The following is a 24241-nucleotide window of genomic DNA, read 5'->3' on the forward strand; positions in this document are numbered from 1 at the left end:
ATTCCTTCCCCTGTACCCATACTTAGATAGTCTCTTCATCCAATCCTCTGAAGTTGGCACTGACCAAACAGGAATCCAGCATAAAATGCTCCAATGAATTCTAAGACTTCATTTAATACAGCTTTGCCATGACTAGACCCAGAAGTCCAAGTCTGCAACCAGTGTTCACAATGGCCACGACACTACAAAGTGTGTCCCCAGTTTCCCCCTCACAGGCGGAATCGTGGATTTTTTTTTCCAGCTTTACTGATAGCCAATCCATGTAGCCACCCTCTGTGATCTGTTTCTGTTTGTTCAATAGGCATTTCCAATCATGTTTAAGTTGGCATGGAACTGAAAAATAAATTAAATGTGGATGTGATAGAATGAGAGAGGATTTTGTACATTTTATTCCTTACACATGCAGACAAACATGCAAGTGCTGGTTAAAATGGCTGAAAAAAATTAGTGAGCGCTCCCCAGATCATGTATATAATCACAAGTAACTACTGCAAGCCAGGAAGCAAAGCCCATGAAAGTCAACCTCAGCTCATGCACACTGCAATTCTGCTTCCCAACAGAGCAGTCTACTTTAGTGCATGCATACTACATAAGCCACTTCACATAGAAGGGGATTTCTAGAACCCAGAAGAGATGCCATAGAAAAAGCAGGTGAACTGTCACATTGATGATTGCATTTGACCCACTAACCCTCCTGTAAACTCTAGAATCTGATTTGCAACAAAGCTGCTTTTCTATACGTAGCATTCTGTGACTTCCATCACTTGCTGTTCTATGACATTTGTCATGTAGCTCAGTGGTGGCTTTGAAATGTGAGGATAGCCAAAAGTGTCATGCACAAGGTTGATGGGATATAATAAAAGACAACCGAAATACAAGAACGTGCAATGACGTGATGACATAAAATACAACTGCAAGTAGACACCAGACATTCCTATCCATTTAACATTCATGTGGCCCTGCCTGAGATCCATACAAATGGAGAAATGTCAAAAACCTACAGCAACCTTTTAAGAGCATCAGGTGTGAAAGAGTAATAGTTTAGTAATGGAATTCCTCAGTGAGAACAGGTTCGCAGAAAAACCGAGAGCCACGCTTGGCAGTTCGAGCGGTAAAGGGCACTGTCTTCAACACTGCATGGAAAATAACAGCCAAACATGACAAACACAGTGAGAAGCAAAGATCTGTTGCATTAGTACATTGTTAGTGCTTTGTTAAGACATCCTGGGATGGTTTTACATGTTCTAATCAGTTATTTAATCACAATAGGATGCACTAAGCTGGGTTTCTTTGGGGACAAAAATTCCAAATAGGCTCCAAATAACCACTTTAAATTTCACAGTTTTCACTGGTGATAAAAATCTAATCCAGAGAGGAGTGTGCCATCATTGGTGGTGGCTACAGATCATTAAGGTTCATAGATTTTGGTCAAGTAAAGCTTTTCTCTGGGTCTAAAGTGACACCATCAATTTAAAAATAACATGTCTGATAATTGTTTATCCACTTTTGCTATAAACACTTTGATATCCCTTTGCATATGGTTATCTTCACAGTCTCTCACATGGTCAATTTCTCCCTTTGAGTAGGTTTAAAACTCTATTTTTGAATGGGAAAATGTGATTTGTAAAATTACAAACACTGGCAGTGGGACCTTGGGGAGGTGTAGAATGTGTGACAGCTTCAACTCATTGCAAATGACTAGCTATTACACTGACTGTGTCCTTTCAATAAAGGCCTAAAACGTAATGTTGATGTACACTGTCTTGAAAGCTGTAGTGAAGAAGTTCCAACCCAGCACTCAACCAGGACAGAAATGCCTTCAGCTTCCTTTTATGCCCTAAGTGGCAAAATTGCTTCTTTCTCCCTCGGGAAAACCTTGTGAAAAAGACAGTAATGCAAAATATGGTCAAGGAAATCTAGCCCAAAGATTTTTTTTCTTAAGCGTTGGTACAAGTGAAATGGATGACCACTAAAATCATCAACCTGTTAAGATTTTGCCCCTTCCGCTACAGGGATGCGGCATATGCATCAAAATAAAAATAAATTACCAGATCATCTATGTAAATTGAAAGGACACTAAACAAAAACCAACTTTGCTATAACAGGAATCTTTTGCTCAGTGTCCTGATCACCTCTGGCTATTATTACAAATTACACCCAGCCACTATTGTATTCAATTCTAATTTGTGGCAAGTGCAAAGTATTAGTCTACCTTAATTGGAAAGCAGTAAAACCATGACAAGCCAGGGGTATAAATCATTCAGGTATGACCAAATGATTTGTTCTGAGCTGTGTATTAACATGGGGTAATTACTGTTAGTACTTTTTAATGAAACTGCAAGCTCTTAAATAATGTTAAACATCAGTCATTCTGTTTGTGGAAACATTTGCAAGGAAAGGTTTGCATGGCATGCAGAGACTGCAGTACTGTCTGCCAGGGTATTGAACTCTCTATTGCTTAGCAAAAGGACTAAGTTTGTCATGACAACATGCTGAAAGAAAAACTTGTGAAATAAGCAAAGGGTATCTGATACCTATGGATATGGAAAATGCGCAGAAAGTGGGCACATTAAAGTTGGTTATGGGGTCTGGTTTGTTACACACCAGTGGCAAGGATTTGTATACTTCAGTCACAGCACTGGAAACAGCTTTCTAAACTATATTTGAACCATACCTGTTAAGACGTTTGTAAAGCTCAACAATAGTTCAGGTGACATTTATATACAGCCACAATTTGATGATGTCTGTGAACCAGCCACTGAGGCTTGTGAACAAAGCTCCTTTACCTGTTATAATGTCTTCAATTGCTCCATCTTTCCCCTCATACACATGTCTGTTATCCTTGACTTGTCGTCGGCGTAGCTCTGCAATTAGCTCTTGCTGCTGTCTCTTTGTTTTATGTGAAGGAGACTGAAAGGAAATGGGAGTAAAGATCAGTAAGGAGTAGCCCCCAATAGGGCATTGTTGCATTCCTCTTTTCCTCTTCTCAAATGTGCAAGACACCAAATACCATCTTATTCAATTTCAAATATTAATAGTTGGGTCTCATTCCAATTTTATAGATAGGGAAACCAAGGCAGAGAGGTTAGGTGATTTGTCTAAACCCACAAAGGAAGTCAAAACTGGTGAATGTTTTTTCTAGCAGCTAAATCTGTCCATTCCCCTTGCTTAATTTCACTCTCCACCTCTTCTACCATTTATTTAATCCTGTAAAGTATTAGAGGATTGAGAACTGTGCTATTTCCTCCAGCATCAGAAAGGGAAAACATGACTGGAGATAAGGGTACTGGAGACCTGGAAGAGAAAGAAATGCAAGCAGAAGCAACCCGTTACAAAATGGCTACTTTAGGGCTGTAGCTGTTTCCATTTCCTAAATTTAAAGGGCCAGTCCCAGAAAGGCATGCTGGGAAAAAGGTTCCTATAAAATGGCATCCTTAGGCTGGGCCTGCAAGTATATTATAGGGATAGTTTCTCTGACAGGGCATGCGTTGGGTGGGCCTACCACCAGGATATTATAGGCATAGTTTCTCTGTAGGCATATTACATGTTAGTTTGTAAATATAAGAGTTAACAGAAATGCTGTGTACAGAATATAGACAAAGCCCTAGGAAAATGCATTATAAAGCTAAGGCACAAAGCTGCTGTTGGTAGGGGCATGGAGTAGATGCTTTATTCCAACCTAATTTCTCAGAGCCTGTTACTGAAATGAAGGGCTGATGAGAAGACAGGAAAGGGGGAACAATTGTATCAGGGCAATGAGCTTGGAGGGGTGTTCCTAATATGTCCATAACATCTGTGTAAATAAAGTGTGATGGGTGAGGGTGGGACCCAGTGAACATGGTGTGCCAGAACCCCAAATTTCTCTCGTCGGGCCTGCCGAGATGTGCACACTAGGTAAATTCAGAATTATACTCTTCTACTGGAATTTTTCCTATTATAGGATTGGCTGGTAAAGATAAAAAACGCTGCCTATTTTTAAACCCTTTTTGTAAAAACAAAATTCACAACATATGCTGAGTGTTAGAATTATGAAATTCTTATCCTGAGCTGAGAATTATGAATGGCACCAAAAGCCCTGCTCTAACCCTCAGGGGGGTTTATCTGTATATCCTCTCAAACATCACTAGAGGGCAGAAAGGATTGTTCCTTACCTTAGATACAAAATATTCAAGTAATATTGTCCCAAAGTCCTCTGTTTCATACCTTTTGGTCCTGTTGCTCCATCAATGCTTCTTGCTCCAGAAGTTTTTCCATGAGTGCCTGTTCCTGCTTCTTTCTCAACTCATTCTCCTCTTCTGCTTGCTGTTTAGCATAAAGACCAAGAAACCACATTAGAGCTGCAAACAACGACAAATGAAGGGACTCTGAGATTTTTTGTTGTTTTTTTTAACACGAGAATCATCTCTTACTGCAAAAATGAGTTAGCGACTATAATTGTCTCCATTGAAGACCAGAGGGGGCACTTTCAGGGCACTGCATAGATATTCAGCTGCCTGATTCACATTAATGTTAAGGCGGTGGAGCTAGATTCCCACACGAAGACTGACCAGCGAGCCTGGGGCTGTTCAATCTTATTGCTATGGTGCTCTGTCCTGGTTTCTGTAAAATCCTGAGACAATTACTTGCCCTGCCCTTTGCTGGCTTACTTTACGTTCCATAGCACTGCTGTGCAGTGCTCTTTCACAGGTCATTCTGGGGTCTGTAGTCTCAGGAGGTTACACCTTTGAATTGAAGGGAGCTGTGAGCTGTATTGTAGAAAGCTACAGGCCACATTTAGCAGCCTTGCCATATTCAGAAGCGGAATAAGCAGCGAAATGTACATCTGCTTACCTTGTAGGCTTTCACAAATCGGACAAAGACTGGGAAAAAGACGGATGGGGGCGTTGTCTTGGGATTCTCCCCAAAATATTTCACAGCATCATCAAAGGCATCCTGTAAGAAGCACATTTTTCACTCAACTTTGCATCTTAAAAATGAGCTATTGCCCATTTACAGAATGTTGTAAAGGGATGTAGTCTCAGCCTCCCTTTGCGTGTGTGAAATCTGTACCTGCAAGATTTGCATCTGCATTTGTGTATCCACAAAATGAACTGTGGGTGTAAAGGTGAGAGATCTTTGCACCTCGCACTATGTACTGTGTGCGCACACACATTAAGTTGGGCAAAAGTGCTCAGCTTTGCAACTGTAATTCATTTGTAGGCAGAAAATTTCAGAGTCAAATGTGCCTGCAAAAAGGCTGGAAAGGTTTGTCAGAGGAAAAATAGCAAAACGTTACCAAAGTGTTTAGAGAACAGTGACAAGATTGATTAGGAGGCTAGGAGGATGGACTTCAAGGAAATATAAGCAAATATGCATCGCTTGGCTAGATGACTACAGAGAGGAAAGTAGGTGATAACCTCAATATTATGTCATCACTTCAGTGAGCACTGGTAAAGATGGGAGAGGAACTCAAGTAACCCTGAATCTCCTCAGCCATGCCACAGTTTGCTGAAGGTTCTATTCTCTTGAACAGTCAGGAATTCCTGCATTTCCAGATTCTTCTTGCTTGGTCTCTACATCACCTTGTCAGGGACTGGGATTAAAAAGAATACCTGGGCTATTTTTGCATCATCCTGCAGTTTCTTTAGTTTTCCTTCATTGTTATGAATAAATTCCTTCAGCATTGTATTGTGATCGTGCATGGTGTATTCTCGCTTTGTCAGGTCCAGGCCTCGCTGGAGCTCCTTGACATCCAACAGGACATTTTCAAGGGACACTAAGAAATAAACAAATGCTGAAGTGTTTTTGTAGAGAGAGTGACACAAACACTCTACTATAGGCTTAAATCCAAACAGTCTTAACTCCTTAATGAGAAGTGTTTCATAAATCCAGGCCATAACACAGGATCTCAGAGTTGGTAACTTGGTAAATATTAAGCCACAGATTACCCTGTATAATTAGAAATTGCTCATCAGTATTTTGACTTGTCTTAGCTTGGGATAAAAATTCATAAATGCTTTGGTGCATTTCCATGGTAGCACCGAAAATAACTGACTGTTAAGTTAAGTCATTCTTGTACAGGGTCAGTTTCATCCATACAAGCACGCAGCATATACAGAGCACCCATTAATGCACAGAACACAGCACTTAGTTTTCTCCTCCCTGTGTTTAAAATGGATTCCTAAAATCTACTAAAGGCTAACGAGTTGTTGTTTAAATATCAGAATCCTGCCGCAAGCACAAGACATTGAGAAAATCAGTTTACTTACTTAAGAATGTGTTTACCCCTAAAATGATAATAATCTCCAAAATTCACATTGCACCTGTGTGCTTATTAATAGTGTTTAACTAAGACAACCTCATGTTGACCAGTAATACAGGTGTATGTTCTTTTAAAAAAACAAAACCCAACACTTGGACATTATTGAAAAGGGGACGGTAATTTAAACTGTTCATTTGGGATTACAGTTGTGTAACTGATGCTGAATAGCTTCTTCAACAAACATAGACTCTTTTCCTACTTAAGTGATATCCACAAGCAGATCACAATCGGTGTCCTGAAATGTATTTGTTATTCACATTTTCTTAAACTCTATACTGATCTTGAAAAATTCTCTGCAAGTATTCAGTATTCACACTGGTAGGTTACATTGCATCTGTTTGCTGGCTGGATGTCACACCAGCACTTCTGGGAAGAGTGCAAAGTTTGGCGTCTGTGAATACTCACTCTCACAGCTCTGAAACTCACTTTCTGTGACCATGTGGACCAGTAAAACTTGGTCATTTGCATGTTCATAGAAAGAGAACAGAAAAGGTTTACAAGCATGGGGAAAACATGAATATTTGTAGAATATATGACACTAGTTGCCCACTCTATTTGTGATGCAGTGCGGGGATGCCACTTCCATTATCCCTATTCAAATGAAAGAAGAGGATGCACGTGAACTATTGCCCGCAACAAAATACATTAAAAGTATTTAACAATTAAGTGTGGCATCTATATCAAAAGTAGCTTGAATGCACAAGTAGTCTTAGAGCCACAAACTGGGAAAGTCTAATTTGCACAGTGGCTGCTTTAAAAGTTATCATACAAAGAGCCTTGTGTACAGATCTGGTGCTGGTCCCATGCTTTTCCTTTGCTTTCATACATCTGCAAGTATATTCAGATCAAATCCTTTACAACTGACATCCAGTGGCATTATTGAGTCCTTGATAGCTAGCTCCATTGACTGATTCCTTGGTATCCTCCTATGAGGGCAGACCTCAAGGTCTCAGACATCAGATGCCATTGCGGAACGCTAATACTAATACTAATGTTGATCTGTAGTCTTTTAACTCTGTATTGTTTTAACAGTGCAAATTCTAATCCAAACAACTGGTGCTTTGCTAAGTGAATAGCTGCTGCTGTTTCTTAGATGACTTGTTTTAAAGTATTAAGATTGTAAGCTCTGTGGGGTAAGGCCTATTTTTTTGTTCATACGGTACCTAGCACAATGGCGTCTTGGTCCATGACTGGGGCACCTCTAGGTGTTATCACAAGTATAAAAACATCAAATATAATAGTTCTGTGACATGAACGTATCCTCCACATTCATATTTATCCAACCTTTATCTGGAACCCTAAATTTGATGTCATCTCCCAAAAAGTGGCTTCATTACAGGCCAAACTGCCCTACAAATTAAACTTCCGAACTTTCTCTTGAACAGCTCATGGGGATAGGAGGATTAAAATACATCAGAACCTGGTTCACATACTAACAAGGGCAACACTGATCACAGTACCTGCAGCAGCTTTCTCCACATAATGAAGTTCATTGTAAAAGAGGGACACTTGGTGATACTTCTCTTTCACAACATTGGATATATAGTGCAACAGCGTTTGTTTTCTGTCCGTTGACTTTGTGTCTAACAGCTGCAAGCAAAAGGCAAGGAAACTGTTGGATGAAGGTGTGGTAAAGGCCAGGCTAGAAATTATCTGTTGACTGAACTGATACTTTATTAGTTGGGGAAGCACAAAGAAAAATCATTAAGGAATGCTGAGAAAGTAGGTCTACAAATTAGAGGCATATCTTTTGAGACTAACATGGGAGAAAGCCCTCAGCTAAGTAGGTTCCCAAACCAAATTGTTCTTACTATACAATATAATCATATTTTAAAAGAGAGTTGGCATCCACTATGCATCTACTGATTGGCTATTGCCCACGTGTTCACTCTGAGCTGTCTTCCTCCCGTTGTTTTAAAAGCTGGGTGGGACTTGCCAAACATTAGTTCTCTTGAAAGATGAGAGAGGGGTAGTACTAGCTAAAGCCAGGCAGAATGCAGGCTGATGCTGTTAGAACTTTCCCCATACAGCTCTGCTAATGCACATCCAACCTGACCTGCTATATTGTCTGTTGTCTTGGGCAGTGACTGATACTTGTCCCAGTATCTGAGCTGGAGTTGTGATGGGTTAGCAGCCAATCTCATGGCACATATGACTGAAGACATTTAAACCTCTATCTCCATTATGCCATGACAGCACCTGAACCCCTTCTATTTTTATTTCACCCATCTATCCCATCCCATCACCACCCTTCTTCCACCGGGCCAGAAACCATCTAAGCACAGGTCCTCCAATTAATTAATTAATTACTTGTCTCTCTCACCAACAGAAGTTGGTCCAATAAAAGATATTACTTCCCCCATCTTGTCTCTCAACTGAATGGCATGCATGGTCCATTGCAAGGCTGTCATTAACATTGTTTTATGAACTGGCTGGAGGTGAAGAACGGAGTAGCAGGCACCCTCCCCACCAAAGCTAGCTTCCAGCCAAGATGTCGTTCTTCTACTCACCAGATCTAAACTCTGTAGTTTAAACCCATAAACTGCTCCTCTCTTACTGCTGTTCATATAGTTACCAAGAGCCAAGATTATCTGCCAAAGTGAGAGGAAAGAGGTAACAGTCAATACATATATCTTTGAAGGGTGAGTTTTTAACGTAAGCAGGTAGGCATATTCCAGTATGCATGGAGGAATAGCATTGATTATCTCATTAAAGTACACGTGTATAAATAAAATTGTACTTACCTCCAGTATTTTCTTGAGCTTTTGGGATGACTTTATTGAGACAGATGCTGCTATTACTGCATGGAGTTGCTAAAAGCAAATAATGAGAAGAGGTGTAGTTAACACATGTAAAACCTTAAATGTAAGGTAAAAGTCAGCACTCAAATTCTACTATTGGATCTGCACGATGGGGATCTTGACATGAATATTCTCCTTCCCCTTTGTGTATGGATTTCAAGTTGTTCACATACTCTGCAGGCTTAATGTAGAGTAAAATAAAATGCAAGCATGGTTCTACAGTGCCATGCTCTTCAAGACAATGAAAGATGTATTAAATTATGTGGAACAAGCCTCACGGAGTCACCAGTATCGATAGCATGAACATCATTAATTCGTCTTCAGTTTCAGCTAATGATTCAAACAATAGATTTCTATATTCAAACCACTTTTAAATACTTAAAAGCGTAAAATAAAAAGAAGCATTATGAACATTTTGGGACACAGACTGTCAACTAAGCTGTGTCTGTAAAATCTGAGCATGTATTTGCATACAGAGATGTGGAGTTTGCAGACACCAATGCACAAAATTTGCAGGCATATCTTAGATGACAATCTTTAAAAATTAGAACTATAACCTATTAAATGCAATAGTCACTCTCTTCTGTGCTATGAATGGAAATGCTATAAATCATTTCTAGTGGGTTACTTAAAAAGCTTTGATGTCATCAATTTGGGGCGGGGGGGCAGTGGTCCTATCCGAGGACACTGGGCACCACTGCAATAACAAATTATAGTCATAGCTAGAAAATTGTTTGGTTAGATTTGGTTTTATTTCTTTCTCCTTTCCTCTCAAGAGCTGCAATGATTCATCATGATATTCAAAAATTCCATCTATCTTTAACATATCTCTGCTGAATCTGCATAGGGTTTATGATACCCACACAACTCCATGATACTTGGCTCCACAGAGCTAGACTCCTGAAAATCATTGTAGATGTCCTGTTTAGAGCCCATGAGCAAGGCCCAAGCCAGGAGTTCTCAAACGGGGGATTGGGACCCCTCAGGGGGTCACGAGGTTACTAACATGGGGAGTCGTGAGCTGTCAGCCCCCACCCCAGATGTCGCTTTGCATCCAGCATTTATAATGATGTTAAATACGTTAAAAAGTGTTTTTAATTTATAAGGGGGGTCGCACTCAGAGGTTTGCTATGTGAAAGGGGTCACTAGTACAAAAGTTTGAGAATCACTGGCCTAAACTCAACTGTGGTTACTATAGTCGAATTCCTAAACCTATGATAGATATAGAGCTAATTGAAAAACATGAAACATTTTTTTTGGTGAACATTTTGATTGAGATTTTTTTCCTCTTTTCTCTTTGAAAGTATTTTCCAAGGAAAATTTTCTGATCAGCTATACCTAGATGGCGAAGTAAAACAGAAAGAAGGTTTGTTCTGTCTAAGTATCTTAAAAAGTGGTGCAGAGTGTTGGAATGAGTTCCACTTGTGAAGCCCTAATGTCTGCACATCTTAGAATTAATTCAACGCTAATTTATTTTTTAACATTGCTCTATCGCTTGTGGCTCACTCACCGGTGTCAGCATTTGGATGCTTTCTGCGAAGTTGCCGATGAAGGCCATGATGGTCATCTTCTGCATCAGTCTCTCAATCTTACTGAACTGCATCATGAACCGATCTTCATCAGTCAGGTTCTCGAGAGGTTTCCTCTCCCGCTCATAGAGCCGTAACACTTTCACTTCGTTCTCAGTGGGCAAGAATCGCATCAAACATTCAACAAAATCTACTGGCAATGTCTTCAGGTCAAATCTATATCGTAACAACACAGAAAGCTTGGTGTTATAAGAAGGACCCACCAAATATGACAGGCCTGTCTGCTTTGGCAAAGCAAACCAAACAGCAGCAACCTGCCTTCCCCAAGATCCCTATTCAAATATGCTAACGCTTTCGAGTCTAACTTGGGAAAAGTGCAGTAATAAATGAGTACTCTAGCCTAACAAAATGTTGGCTTTGACAGGCAAGTAATCATCTCCAATATGTTCCAAAGACTAAAGAAAGTGAACTGGAATGTATCTTAGGGTACATCTACACTGGAATAAAAGACGCGGGGCACAGCTGTGCCTGGTCCGGGTCAGCTGACGCAAGCTTGTGGGGCTCTGGCTGTGGGGCTAGATGTCTGGGCTTGGGCTGGAGCCCAGACTCTGGGACTCTTCGCCCCACATTGCAGGGTCCCAGAGTTCAGGCTCCAGCCCGAGCCTGAATAGCTATACAGCAGTTTTACAGTCCTGTAGCCCAAGACCTGGATCAGCTGCAAGTGTTTAATTCCTGTGTAGACATACCCATGAAGTGCATGAGGAATCTTAAGAAGCAGACATGAAATTACATTCCTTCATTAAGATTGGTAGTACTCATTTTTGCATTTGGCATGGTATCTAATCATTACATAAACAACACCATCTAAATTGTATTCAGTGCATGTGAATTAAATTCAGACATTATGGCAAAAACTAAACTTTTCACCTATTTTTAATATTTACCATACTTGTCTCAGGATTGCTTTTAATTTACAGTAATTATAGGAAATGCAGCATAATAGGAGTCAAATGTGAATTACGCTGATGGCATTCTTTTAAGAACTATTAATTAGGTTTTTAAAAAAAAATTCCAAGATAATTTGCACTGACTTGCAGAGTGATATCATCATGACACAAAATTGCAAGTTAACACATCTAGGGGGAATGCAATCACTCATAATGGTTCATCCTTATTCTTGGATCTTTTGCAGCTGCAAAAAACTTTTGTATTATCTGCCAGTTCAAAACCAGATTTCTATGTATGCCGATTACCAAAAAGCAGAGTAAATCTTAGCTATGATTGCTCCATCCACAAGTTTTGCACTTACACCTGAATAGCTTTGCATATCTCATCTGCAGTCTTTCCAGCTTTTCTTAAAGTGATGGCAAGATTTTTGGCCCTGTTTGCTTCCAATAATGTGACTTTGTTTGACCCTTTTTGAGTTATCTTTTGTTTGCTTGAAGTAAGATCAATGGCTGGACCTTGAGCTTTTGTCTTGAATATTTCTTCAAATTCATCCACATTTAAATCCTAAAAAGAGAGAAATCCGCCCACAAAATTTTTTTTTTAAATTGCACTTGTCCAAAGTTTTCTCAGAATTCCATAGAAAGACTTTGACTGATATGTAGGTATATGCCACACTGTGTTGATATATGCACATCCACCCTGGCAGACAATAGTCTGCAGTAATGGTCCAAAATATAACATTATGATAGTGTTATAGCATGTGATTTTGTGAAATTAAGGTCAAAAGATTTTTCAGCTTTTTACTCATCCTTCCACCAGCTGTAGCCTCGTGTATACTATTCAAAAGCTTAGTGCTCAACCCTACTACATTGATGCTCCAACTCTCCCTCAACTGCACTCAGCAATCTGCGGGAGCCTGCATCCCATAAATGGCATCAGCATGTTTATACTGGGAAAATGCCATCAACCATCTTGATTAATTTGTTTCAAACAAAGACGTGAACTTTTATAGTCAGTCTGGCCCAGATTCTCAGCTGGGGTAAACTGAAAGTCATTTTATGCCTTTTTAGTGAGGATCTCAAGCAGCTGAAATTATTCTTATTTAACAACCCAAACAATAACTTTCAGAAATAATTCCTACGATGATCTGCCTTTGCAAAGCTGTACATTCACTTACACTGCACATAGTACTGGGAAGCGAAACACAATATGCAGTATTCATACCTCCAGGATCCTTTCATCATCAATTTCATTGAAGACTGTCCCATTAATTTGATTGGGTTTGAGCGCTACCCAGTTAAAGACAGGCATGCGGAACTTTGTCTTGATTGGCTTCTTGATTTTCACAGCTAAAGACATCAAAGAGAATGAAATTACAAATGCCAGAAGAATTGGGAAACATCTGGAGCAACCCAGACACAGTTTTTTGCAGATGGCATTTCAGCACTGGAGGAAGAACTGGTAAGGGCTAAGTAAACACTTTTAAAAGCCTGAAAAGATTATGCTGCCATGATAGACAAACAGCAGAGAGCGCTTTTATCCAGCTATTCAGCTGTTTTATACCCGGCGTTCACAGACCTTTAGTGAAAGCTTGAGATTAAGAATATTTCACAAAAGCAAATGTGTTACTCTAATATAATGTGTTCTTAATATTGTTCTGGCCTGGTTTAGAAACCAAAATAATTTTTAACCAGTATAGAAAATGGATAAAATGGTATGTGACTTTAGTTCTGTTCTGCCATCCCATTTCTGGATGTAACATCCGAACAGGTCATGTGAGGTGCTGAACACCCTCAAGTCCCACTGATGTTAATGCAGATTGTGCACTCGCAGCACCTTGCAGTCCTGGGCTGCTGACGTGTGATGTTACTCCGTCCTTACTACCTAACTTTTAATAATCAGTGCTGTAGATAAAGTTGTTCAAGCTGACATCAAGGCAGCGGCACTATGACTAACGCTAGAGGTGCTAGCTGAAGACCTACATCCTTTTGATTAAACAGAGAGGGGATTGTAGATGAGGATTCAGCTAGAAGTGAGTCCTCTGTCTAGCAGAGGATTCAATCAGTGGTGTGTGACAAGGGAAAGAGAAGCCCTTTTACAAAGATATTGTTACAAGGGAACATTGCCTGTTGGGAAGGGATTCTACTGTTTCACACAAGCCTGAGTTTGTCTGTATTTTAAAGCACATAAAAGCCAGTCTCCAATTTTAGCACAATTACATCTGGGGGTAACAAATGCTTTTGCCTTCAGATTGTGCAGCACCAGTAAATCTTTTAAAGTAACTTTGAAGGGATGCTATAGAAGATGGGACCAATTAATCCTCCTTAGTCAATGAGCACAGAACAAGAAGTGATAGGCTAAAGTTGGAGCTGGGAAAATGTAGGTTAATTGCTAGGAAAAACTTTATAACCCTAAGAATAATTAGGCAGTGGAACAAGCTACCAAGGGAGCTTCTATCACTGGAGATATCTAAGGTTAGACAGGCATCTACGGATAGCAACTCTAAACATTAATAAGAGACAATATAGAGGTATGGACTAGGTGACTCACTGCAGGTCCTTCTAATCCCAAACATCCCATGGTACAGATAATTGGGTTAATTAAGCCATATAAGAGAAGTGTCAAATTGCCAATAAAAAACAACAGTGAAACCCCAGTATTTCTACATGATCTAAAGTAGATGGCTACTTTGGTAAGTTGCTTTTCATTGTTTCTGAGATTTAGAGGCCCAGCCAATTACTAGGAGTTTGTGATGGTCATTAAGGTTTGTTCATTAATGTGGTTAAGTTATTTTCAAATGTGGAGTGAATGATTAAATTCTTTCCAGGCTACAGTCAGAAAGAGAGGAACCCTGCTTCTTATTCCCCCAGTGCTGGAAAAAGCCATTTAACCTGTAGAACTGTCATCTGGTCTATTGAAACAAATTGAGATAATATAGCAACAGAAGTCCAGACCATCTCCAGCAGTGTCCTATATGTAATATTTCAAGTACAGGTAGTCTCAAAGTGTAAAATTCTGATCCAGATGCAAACTTTCCCAAAGTTCAGGGTTGTTCAAATATGGAGCTTTGTTCTGAATACATCTCTTCTTCCAAGACAGATGTACTAGTTTCCCTCTACATCCCCTGACGCACACCATAGCACATCTAGACAATTGTGCAATGCTATATGAGCAGCAGATTTCTTCCCAGTCCCACCCACATGGTCAGGTTACACCCTGAACGATAACATTTGAGCATGGGAGATAAAAAGGAATCAGTTTGCCCTTCTTCAATACTTTTCCATGTATTGTTTTCCAGGACAGAGACCATCTTTTTCAGGGTTCACTCTCCTCTTGTGCTTTAGAGCTGGGCAAATGCTGAAAACATTTTTCTCTTATTCATTTCTCTCATTTTCCCTGATTCAAATTTTTAGAAGAATTCATTTCTTCTGTGTCTGTGTCCCTTTTGCGTTCATTTTCCATGGACATTCTAAGGAACGAGCTTACTGGCAGGAATAGTTGTAGCAACACTGAATTTTAAGTGGACACCAAAGAGCATTCACAAAATAAAATGTGAATTTGTAAATTTGAGTATTTAAGCAAGCCTGAAATTAAAATAACAAATAGAAGGAGGTCACAGCACAAAAGGGACAGAAAGGAAATGAGTGCAAATACTTAGCAAGAACCTACAGAAAAGCTTGATTGGCCCATCTTACCCGGAAGCAGAAAAAACAAAGAGAAAAAAAATTAGTGATGGTTAGAATAGTATAATTTATCAATTCACAAATTCCCAATACATCATGCTAATGTGATCACAGGACATTGTCTGAATAAGCAGTAGGAGAAATGTTCCCTTCTATGTAGGCATTTTATCAAGATTTGACACTTTCATCTTCCTTGGCTCAGTGGAGTTCCTTAAGAACAAATACTAGAGAATAGTCCTCTATACTACAATGGCCCCAAAATACTTCAGGAACATTATGCACCTCTACCTCGATATAACGCTGTCCTCAGGAGCCAAAAAATCTTACCCCGTTATAGGTGAAGCCACGTTATATTGAACTTGATTTGATCCGCCAGAACGCGTAGCCCCACCCCCAACCCCACTGCTTTAGCACGTTATATCCGAATTCCTGTTATATCGGGTGTTATATTAGGATAGAGGTGTAGTAAACTGCAGTATAGGAGAACTGTGCTGCCGGCTCCTACAATTCTCTTTTTAAATAAGAGGTACAAATCAACCTCATGGCCCACTCATATACAATGCACAGAGACATTGACTTGGAAACACAGACTAAGCTAACTGTAAATTCCAGCTGGCTGTGAATTAATCAGTATGTGAGGATGGCATCAGTATCCATTTCAAGCAGCTTTCAAAATCTAGTTCAGGTTATTTTCCTTCCTAGAACCGACTGGTTCACAGACTTAGGGAGTCCACCTACATCACACTGGTGTGCAATATACTTACTCACATGTAAATACCAGATGTAAATCCTATCTCAGTCATTTTCTACCCACCAACTAGCTCTGTAATTTTCTGTAGTTCAACACCCTCAGCACTCGCTACAGGATTTAAATCTGGCACCAGAAATCAGAAAAGCATTTCAAGTAAACCCTGTGATGAGATTCCTGAGAATTGCAGAGGACCCTAGGTATAGCCTTTTCTTCTCATTAATGAGCTTTGCTCAGGGAACTGAGTGGATTTTAATGGGCCACACTGCAGCATGAGGCATATAATATTCCTCCAAATCACACTTGACTCAAAGGAAACGATATTAATTGTAGTAAGACAATACACAGAAATGGAGCAGGCTAACTGAGCACCAGATTTACAGGGAGGTCTATGACTAATGACAAAATCAAGCCAACAGTTGTAGATTGAAAAAGGAAAAGGACAGAGAGGAGGTCAGCCAGGCAGGCAAGATGACATTATAATGCCATTCCAAAACCCCAAATCAGAATCCCTCTTCTGCTTAGCTCACTCTTTCTATCAGCACAGGACCGAGTTTGAATACTGGACGAGTTTCAGGAAGAGAAGGGTGAAAGGAAACCACATACTGTAGCCCCTTACACATTATTAGCCCAAGAAGATGTGGTGCCAAAGGAATATTACAATAGCGCACATGCTTTGAAATCAGAATACTATTTTTATAAGCCTGCCAGGAGAAGCCTAATCAGTAATCTCAGCTATATGCGTGTTACTTTTTTAAACATACCACTAGTTCCATGGTGACTCTGCTTCTCAGAGTTTTCCTCCTTCAGAGGAAAAAAAAGATCAAAGCGTGGAAATACTTAATCAGTTTTAAAAATATATTAATCAGAACTCCTCGGCTTCTCTCTTTCTACAATTATAGTGTGCTCTCATGATCTCTTGGGGGGGCTGATACCAAGTAGTACTCACTTGCTGGGTGAGGTACTCGGTATAAGTCAAATAGGGCATCAAAATAATATAATTAGATCTGGTCAAGGACTTTCTTTTCCCAGAAAAAATTGCGACAAAACCAAAAAAGTTTTCATTTTTGTTCAAACTTTCTTCAAAAATGTTCAGGTTTTCATTGGAAAAACAAACCTGAAACATTTTGGGGTTTTGGCAACCATTATTATATATTTTATTTAGTTTTTTAATTTTAACAAAAAATATGATTGAATTCTGAAGAAAATCTTCAAGATTTTGACAAAAACAATTTTTTTGAAAAATTTGTGTTATTGAAAAAAGCCATTTTCTGTAAAAGAAAACAATGTTTTGACCTGCTCTAATTATAATATGAGAAAGGACCAGCAGCAGGGAATCCTTCATAAAATACTCTAGCAATTTTATACACTCTAACTATTCCAAGTGGTGGATAGAATGTCAGAGATCAGTATGGGGGTGTCTCTGTGTTTTATCATCATCAGGGAATGCTCTTAATTTGATTTTTTTTTTAATTTACTAATTAAAAAACAGTTACTTTCTGACGGAGCTCCTTCTAAACAGCACGGCTGGATTTTTTTGTAACTAGTTTGAAGAATGCACTGGTGGGGCATGCACATCAGTTTCACTGTTTTACCTGCTAATCCTGAGTTGAAAATCACGGTGGGGGAGGCTGTTCCTGGCAGAGGGGGTGCTGATGGTGGTGGGGGGGGAGGCAGCGGAGGAGCTGGGGCTGTCTCTGCAGCTGGACCAGGAAGAGGGGGAGGTGGTGGTGGAGGCGGAGGTGGAGGTGGCATAGGTGCTGCCACCGGACCGTTTTGCACTACAAAGGAAGGGAAAAGACCTGGTTGCATCTGAAAGCATTAATCAGAACAAAACAAACACCCACCTAAGAATTACCTATGAGAGAATTAAAAGCCACAAAAGATTGTGTCTCTGGGCTAGATTTCTCAGCGGATGCAAACTGAAGCTGGTAGCTTCACTGACTTCAACAGACCTATGCTGATGTAAAGCAGCTGATGATCTGGCCCCTGGTTACTATACATACCAGTGTATGCATCTCATTAAAAAGAATGAAACAAAACCATCTGCTCTCATCAGAGCAGACTTTGTTTTCTGCATCTGGGTTCAAACACTTTGGGTTTGTCGAGTTGGATCCATGAATATTCACTGTCGTGACTATGTTTGTTGTGTGACAATGACCCTAAGTTACACCCTCAATGGAGCTTAAAGCAGCGTGAAACCAGTGAGAGTGAGAGCAGGCACAGTGAGCTGCACCATCAACTTCCAACCTCACACCTGCCGCTGGAGTCGTACTATTTCTCACCTGTCTCGGATGTTGGTGGTAATGGTGGCAATGGGGGTGGAGGTGGTGGCAATGGTACTGAAGGCGTAGCGCCAGTCACTGGTCCCACACATGTGCCAGCTGTAGCTTCTGACCCTGATGGCAGTGTCCCAGAGGCCACAGCAACAGGAAGAATAGAGATGTCACCATCACCTTTCTTCTGAATTTTAATGGTCCCTTGCTTTTCCAGTTCATGGATTTTTTTCTCCAGGGTTGACTGCCGCTGGATGGCTTCCTCTTTTTCTTTGACCATTTTTCTCAACGTGTGAACCTGGGTATTTGCATCTTTGTAAATTTCCTGCAGAATTGTCCAAAAGTAAAGAATTTACTTGCATTCAAACGACAGCATAGAGCCGAGCTAGAAATAGAATGACAGCATGGCACTGGATTGCTCCCTGTGCTCAGTGATAAAGCATTCTGATGAGAGCGATACTGCTTCATTTGCCCGAAAGAGGGTTCATTTTGCGTTTCCCCCCCATGTTAGCACTAAGAATGTGTACATGAATGAGCTGTATAAGGAATCTCAACTCTGAGTACTAGGATAGAATTTGTGGGCATCAGTGCTAAAATATCTCCCAGGTAGACTACTAGGATTATGTTCATCCTAAATAAGTAGTGCGGTATGATGATCATGTGTCAGCCGAACTGTGGCCTTCCCTTCCTTGCTCCATGTCCAGTTGCTAGCTGCCTGGCCTGCCTATGAGCACATGTTGGACACTCGGTAGAAGCAGGAACAGAGCTGTGCCTTCTCCTGGTCTCTCCCCTTTGCCTTGCCTCGGAGTAGTGGCTGTGTTCTCAGAAGGCTAGTGGGGACCTATGCTTGAGGCTCATATTCCGGGGACAGGGATTGTATTCCCTAGTGTCCAGGGCATATGGGACCAATGGCCCATAGCAGTATGTAGGTAGCTGCACACAATACCATGGCCGAAAACCTCTAAGGGCCTCTGAAGCCCTGATTCTGTCCTTCTAGCTGCCTGCCTGATACGGGTGTAGTTCTCTACACCAGCGGTTCTTGAACTGTGGGTTGGGACCCCAGAGTGGGTCGTGACTCGTTTTAATGGGGTTGCCAGAGGTGGCGTTAGACTTGCTGGGGGCTCAGGACTGAAGTCAAAATCTGAGCCCCACTACTCAGGGCTGAAGCCCTCAAGCTTTGGCACCCCCCAGGATGGCAGGGCTTGGGCTGTGGCCCCTCAGCGGGGTGGGGGGGATTGGGCTTCGGTCCCCCTTCCCAGGATCATGTAGTAATTGTTCTTGTCAGAAGGGGGTCATGGTATAATGAAGTTTGAGAAACCTGCTCTACACCAATGATATAACTGTTTCCATATGACCTAATGTACTTCAGACAGAAAAAAAACAGAGACTAAAGACTTCATAAAAATCAACAAAATGAGACAAAGATATAACAGAGAAAAATATTTAATAGTGATGTAACTTGCCTATTGCCATTTCTTTAGCAAGACCCGAACAACCCTCTGTGGAAATTATATGTCACATCTGCAGCTAGTGTAAATTGGTGTAGCTCCATTCTCTATATAAATATAATTCTCTCTATGAGATCTATGGATGTAAAGTCCTGCAAAGCACCTAAGATAATGTAGCTTTGGCTAGATACATACTATGGAGAAAGAAAGTCTTGTCCCCTGAAGATGCTGACAGTGTTTGCCTGAAACACACCAGCTTGTTAGCTAGTCTTGATCTTGCTGTGCAAAGGCTAATGAGCTCTGCTGAGTCGCTGAAATAGATAGCTTGTTATCCTGCCTAGATAAAAGAGAGATGCTAATTTCGTGCTAGAGAGAGAATCTAGTGTGTGAGCTGAGCAGTCAGGAGTTAAGTAAGCCTAGAAGCAGCCAGCCTGTGGAGAAGTTTTGGGCTGAAGTTTCTATTTTATTAAATTATCTTTTATATGATTAATGTCTGTGCTAATGAAGCCATACCCCAGGAAGGGAGTGAGTTTGGACTCTACACAGTGCGTGTACTGTATTTGACAGCACACGAGCAAGGCACCTGCTCAAACGCCACTGCTGCCATGCATCTAAATTTTTTGAAGGCTTTAATTCAGCCTCTAATTTTCACCCACAATCAACTGTCTGCAAAACTATAGGTAGAATTAAATGCAGACATGAATGATAATGTTCAGACATCTACATGTCTGATTTGGCCAGGCAATCAGAGAGTTAAATGTCCAACCTCAGTTCTTTGCACCCACAAGTAAATCCGCAGGCCATCGATTATGGGTGCAATGTTAGAGGCCATTAAAAAAAGTTCAATCCATAAAGTCTGAACCATGTGGAAGCATCACGATTCACTGTCACACTCCCATTTCAAACAATGAATTCCACACTAAATACAAAATGAAATGGAGATCTTTCTCCTGAATGTGACATCTGTCTGTAATGTCATCATCACACTTACTCGAACAACATCCAGTTCTTTGTTTCTCTGCATAAGCTGCTTTTCCAGTTCCACAATCTTCGCCATAGCTTCATTCTCTGTGTCTTGCAGTTTTTCCGATAACTGTAATAGAAAAAAAGATCTTGATGGTAACAGATTTCTCAAACAACAATATCAGTATCACTAACTGGAAAAATGGTACCTGGTAAGCGATTGACATTGGGCCAAAGCCTGAAGTTCTTATTCAGTAAAGCTCCTATTGAAATCAATGGAAATTTTGACTGAGTAAGGACTTCATTATTTTGTCAATGGGGCATGAACTGCATTGTTGATGGTCCTGTTAAATCTGAACATCATTTGCTAAATCTGATCAGCAGCCAACCCAATGGGACTGCAGTTACTGAGTCTGTTCAAGAAGAGAATATCCTACAAAGAAAGCAAGACTTCCGGGCCACTTTGAAAAAACAGTTAGGAAGTCATCACTTTACTTATAAGCTGAGTAAGTCTGATCTGGAAATCACTGAGACAAAAAATCATGGAATCACACAATGCCATTTTTGCAAAGTCACTTTGCAAAGTAGAATCTGCATCGCTAGGGCCCATGTTTATGTCTTTCAATGACTGTCAGGTCAGATTTGCTCATTTCACAAATAAAAATGTTTTGTTGTTGTTTTTTGTAAATTGCCAATCCTACAAACTTAATTTGGATCTGAAAGCCAAACTGTAATTCTGACTGAACTGGGGTGTGTTGTAAATGGTAATGTGCAATTTTCTTCTGCATCTCTGCAAACTTTGAGGTAAAGATTCTGCAATTGGAACAAACATAATTAACAATTCTGTTAAAGCATGAACTTGGGAATTTCAAGTCTTCACTTGCATAGCCAAATAGATTTTGTAGTGCAAACAGAAATAAAAGGCAGAAAAAAACTTGTTTTAGTAACTAAAGTAGCCAATTATGTCTCTAAACACTCATAGTTAGCAGATCTATTAAATAAGAACACACCGTTTTTACCAAGGCATTTTTCTGAGCAAAATACCTCTTTAAGGGAGAGGATATTATAGTCAGTTCTAACTGCTCTTGAGAAAGAACGTACTTGTTCTACGTCAAGCCAATGTTCAAAATTTGGAGTAAAGTTATGACAGGAATGAAAAAAATGACTTGGGGGTTATTTTTTAAGTCAGGAAAACACTTATTTTTAAAACAGGGAAGTCATATTTTCAAGACTAGAATAATTGATACCAAAAATGTCTGGCATGGAAAAACTAAAAGCAAACAGTGCATCTCAGAGTGATGCTACACTTCAGTCCTCATTACTGAGCCATGTGGAACACACCTGAGCCTTTACCTCTTGAGGCCCTAGCAGTTTGTTTTATGAAGTCCAAGTGCATATCTGTTCTCTATCCATCTACTTTCGGCATCAGACACAGTCCTACTGCTCAGAGATTTAAAATCATCCCAAATGCATGCTTCCTCAGTCTGTTTCTGCTTTACACATACTTAGTGTATGTGTTGGAAGTCGCACAGAACTCCAACTGTACTTTTATGGTATGGAATATTTATCTGCTCTATTTATTTGTACCGTATTGCTAAGGAATCTGCAATTTATATGTAAATTAGTTTTTTCTGTCCATAACTCTATACAGACTCAGGCTGCCAAGTGATTCCATCTGGAACTGTAATTCAACTGAAACTAAGAACTCTGGAACTGTTGGAATCCATAAGCTCCAGCCCACAAAGCTAGGACCATATATGCTTGATCAGTGATGAGGTTCCCAGCAAGGACAACAGGAACTATATGCATGTGAAGCAGAACCAGTATGGGTCCCCCAAATAGGAACCAAGTAAGTCTGATCAGTCAGATTCTCTGGTTATGGCTACATCTGGAGCTGGGGGTGTGATTCTCAGCCTGATTCTCATACTTGAGCTAGCTTTCTATGAGCTAGCATGCTAAAAAATAGTACTGTAGCATGGGCAGCAGCAAGTGGCAGCATGAGCTATCCTGCCTGAGGACATACCCATGGGGTGGCTAGCCTGTGCTGCTGCTCGCCTCTGAATATACTGCTGCAGCTACCTACTGGTTTTGGCATACTAGCTTGATGAGAGCTAGCCTGAAATGTCCATTCAGTCTGTGAATCATAGAAATGTAGAACTGAAAGGGAACTTGAAAAGTCATCTAGTCTAGTCCCCTGCACTGAGGTAAGACTAAGAATTACCTAGACCATCCCTGACAGATGTTTGTCTAACCAGTTCTTAAAAACCTCCAATGACAGTGATTCCGCTGTCTCCCTAGGTAATTTGTTCCAGTGCTTAACTACCCTGACAGTTAGAAAGTTTTTCCGAATGTCTAACCTAAAACTTCCTTGCTGCAATCAGTGACTTCCAGATCAAAGTACTAAGTAAGAACTTTATCAATCAACATGTACCAGTTGTGTACATATGATCAGTGCTTAAGCAGTGGATTTTTCAAGATGCACAGTGACCTGTGTGCACATACTGGGAAGGAAAGATGATTTTATGGTTAACTCTGACGATCTGGGTTCAGTTTCTAGCTCTAATCCAGACTCACTGTGTGACACTGGGCAAATCACGTAATCTCCCTTTGTCTCAGTTTGCCACATATAAAATGGGGATAATACTTTCCTAGCTCACAGGCAGGAGGGTAAATTCACAATATTTGTGAGGTGTTCAGATGCTACAGAGATGGGGCCATATAAATACTTAGAGAGAGACAAACAGACATAACACATATTGGACCCAAATTACTAATCAGTGCAATTCTATTCTATTTAGACTCTTGTACCACAACAATCACTGTGGTATCTGAGAACCTGGTGCTTTTCCCCATCCCTGGCTATGGTCAAGTAAAACAAGAGAATCAATTACTCAAAAGTATAGGAGGAACCCTTTTCTCACTGAATCTGTAAATGGCCTAGGAGCAAAGCCACCAATTAGCTAATGAGTGGAGACTATGAGGCTAAAATACATTCTTGTGTGTCTTGTTTTTCATTACAAGTTCCTTGTGCAACAATAAAAACACATGGTTGTTGTTGAGGAGTAGCCACCACTACTTGATGTCATTTCATTGTTAACATGAATGATTCTAAATTGAATCCAGAGTCAGTTCTAAGTACGAAGAGAAGCAGCAGCCTCCGCCAAGTCCACACTGACTCAAGGTTGGAGGCCTCCCCACAAGAATGGCAGTAGGGGAGACTTATCTCTCAAAAATGAAGGAAACATAAAGTGTAGTTTTCCCTATTGAGGACCTACCACACTTAGCAGCACCTGGATTTCCATAATCGGCTGCACAAGAACCCATTCCTGAGATGTTCTTTCCTGACATTTTTCAAGATTTGTTCAGATCTAGATGCCAAAAACCTGCTTAATCAATCATCAGGAAAACAGCCAAAATGTTACACAGAGTCTCCTGACACCCAGAGGCTCTACCTCTGGCTAAGCCTGTGCTTGCAGCAAGCCCACCAATATAAAGCATTAACAGCTTAGACTTAACCAGGTCAAAGGTAATTTCAACTTTGCAC

The 24241-nt window shown here is 40.4% G+C and overlaps 1 protein-coding gene across 12 annotated transcripts in view; it reads right to left on the bottom strand.

Annotated features, from left to right (window-relative positions):
* The window catches only part of FMNL2 (formin like 2), a 269726-nt gene that overhangs the window by 4319 nt on the left and 241166 nt on the right, over window positions 1-24241 (bottom strand). For 9 of the 12 annotated variants that reach the window (XM_039494530.1, XM_039494526.1, XM_039494527.1 and 6 more), the window contains 13 exons: window positions 20726-20827; window positions 18296-18611; window positions 17606-17791; window positions 12804-12928; window positions 11941-12143; window positions 10613-10847; window positions 9046-9114; window positions 8812-8892; window positions 7762-7891; window positions 5592-5755; window positions 4831-4932; window positions 4204-4302; window positions 2787-2910 (listed from right to left, as the gene is read on the bottom strand). In XM_039494530.1, the coding sequence (XP_039350464.1) occupies window positions 2787-2910; window positions 4204-4302; window positions 4831-4932; window positions 5592-5755; window positions 7762-7891; window positions 8812-8892; window positions 9046-9114; window positions 10613-10847; window positions 11941-12143; window positions 12804-12928; window positions 17606-17791; window positions 18296-18611; window positions 20726-20827 (1936 nt within the window). Of the gene's footprint in view, window positions 1-1007; window positions 1134-1169; window positions 1876-2786; window positions 2911-4203; window positions 4303-4830; window positions 4933-5591; window positions 5756-7761; window positions 7892-8811; window positions 8893-9045; window positions 9115-10612; window positions 10848-11940; window positions 12144-12803; window positions 12929-17605; window positions 17792-18295; window positions 18612-20725; window positions 20828-24241 lie in introns of those variants that run through there. The other 3 variants (XM_039494528.1, XM_039494531.1, XM_039494532.1) reach the window with 3 other exon arrangements.

This window comes from Mauremys reevesii, linkage group 11 (assembly GCF_016161935.1).
Source record: "Mauremys reevesii isolate NIE-2019 linkage group 11, ASM1616193v1, whole genome shotgun sequence".
Classification (NCBI taxonomy): domain Eukaryota; kingdom Metazoa; phylum Chordata; order Testudines; family Geoemydidae; genus Mauremys; species Mauremys reevesii.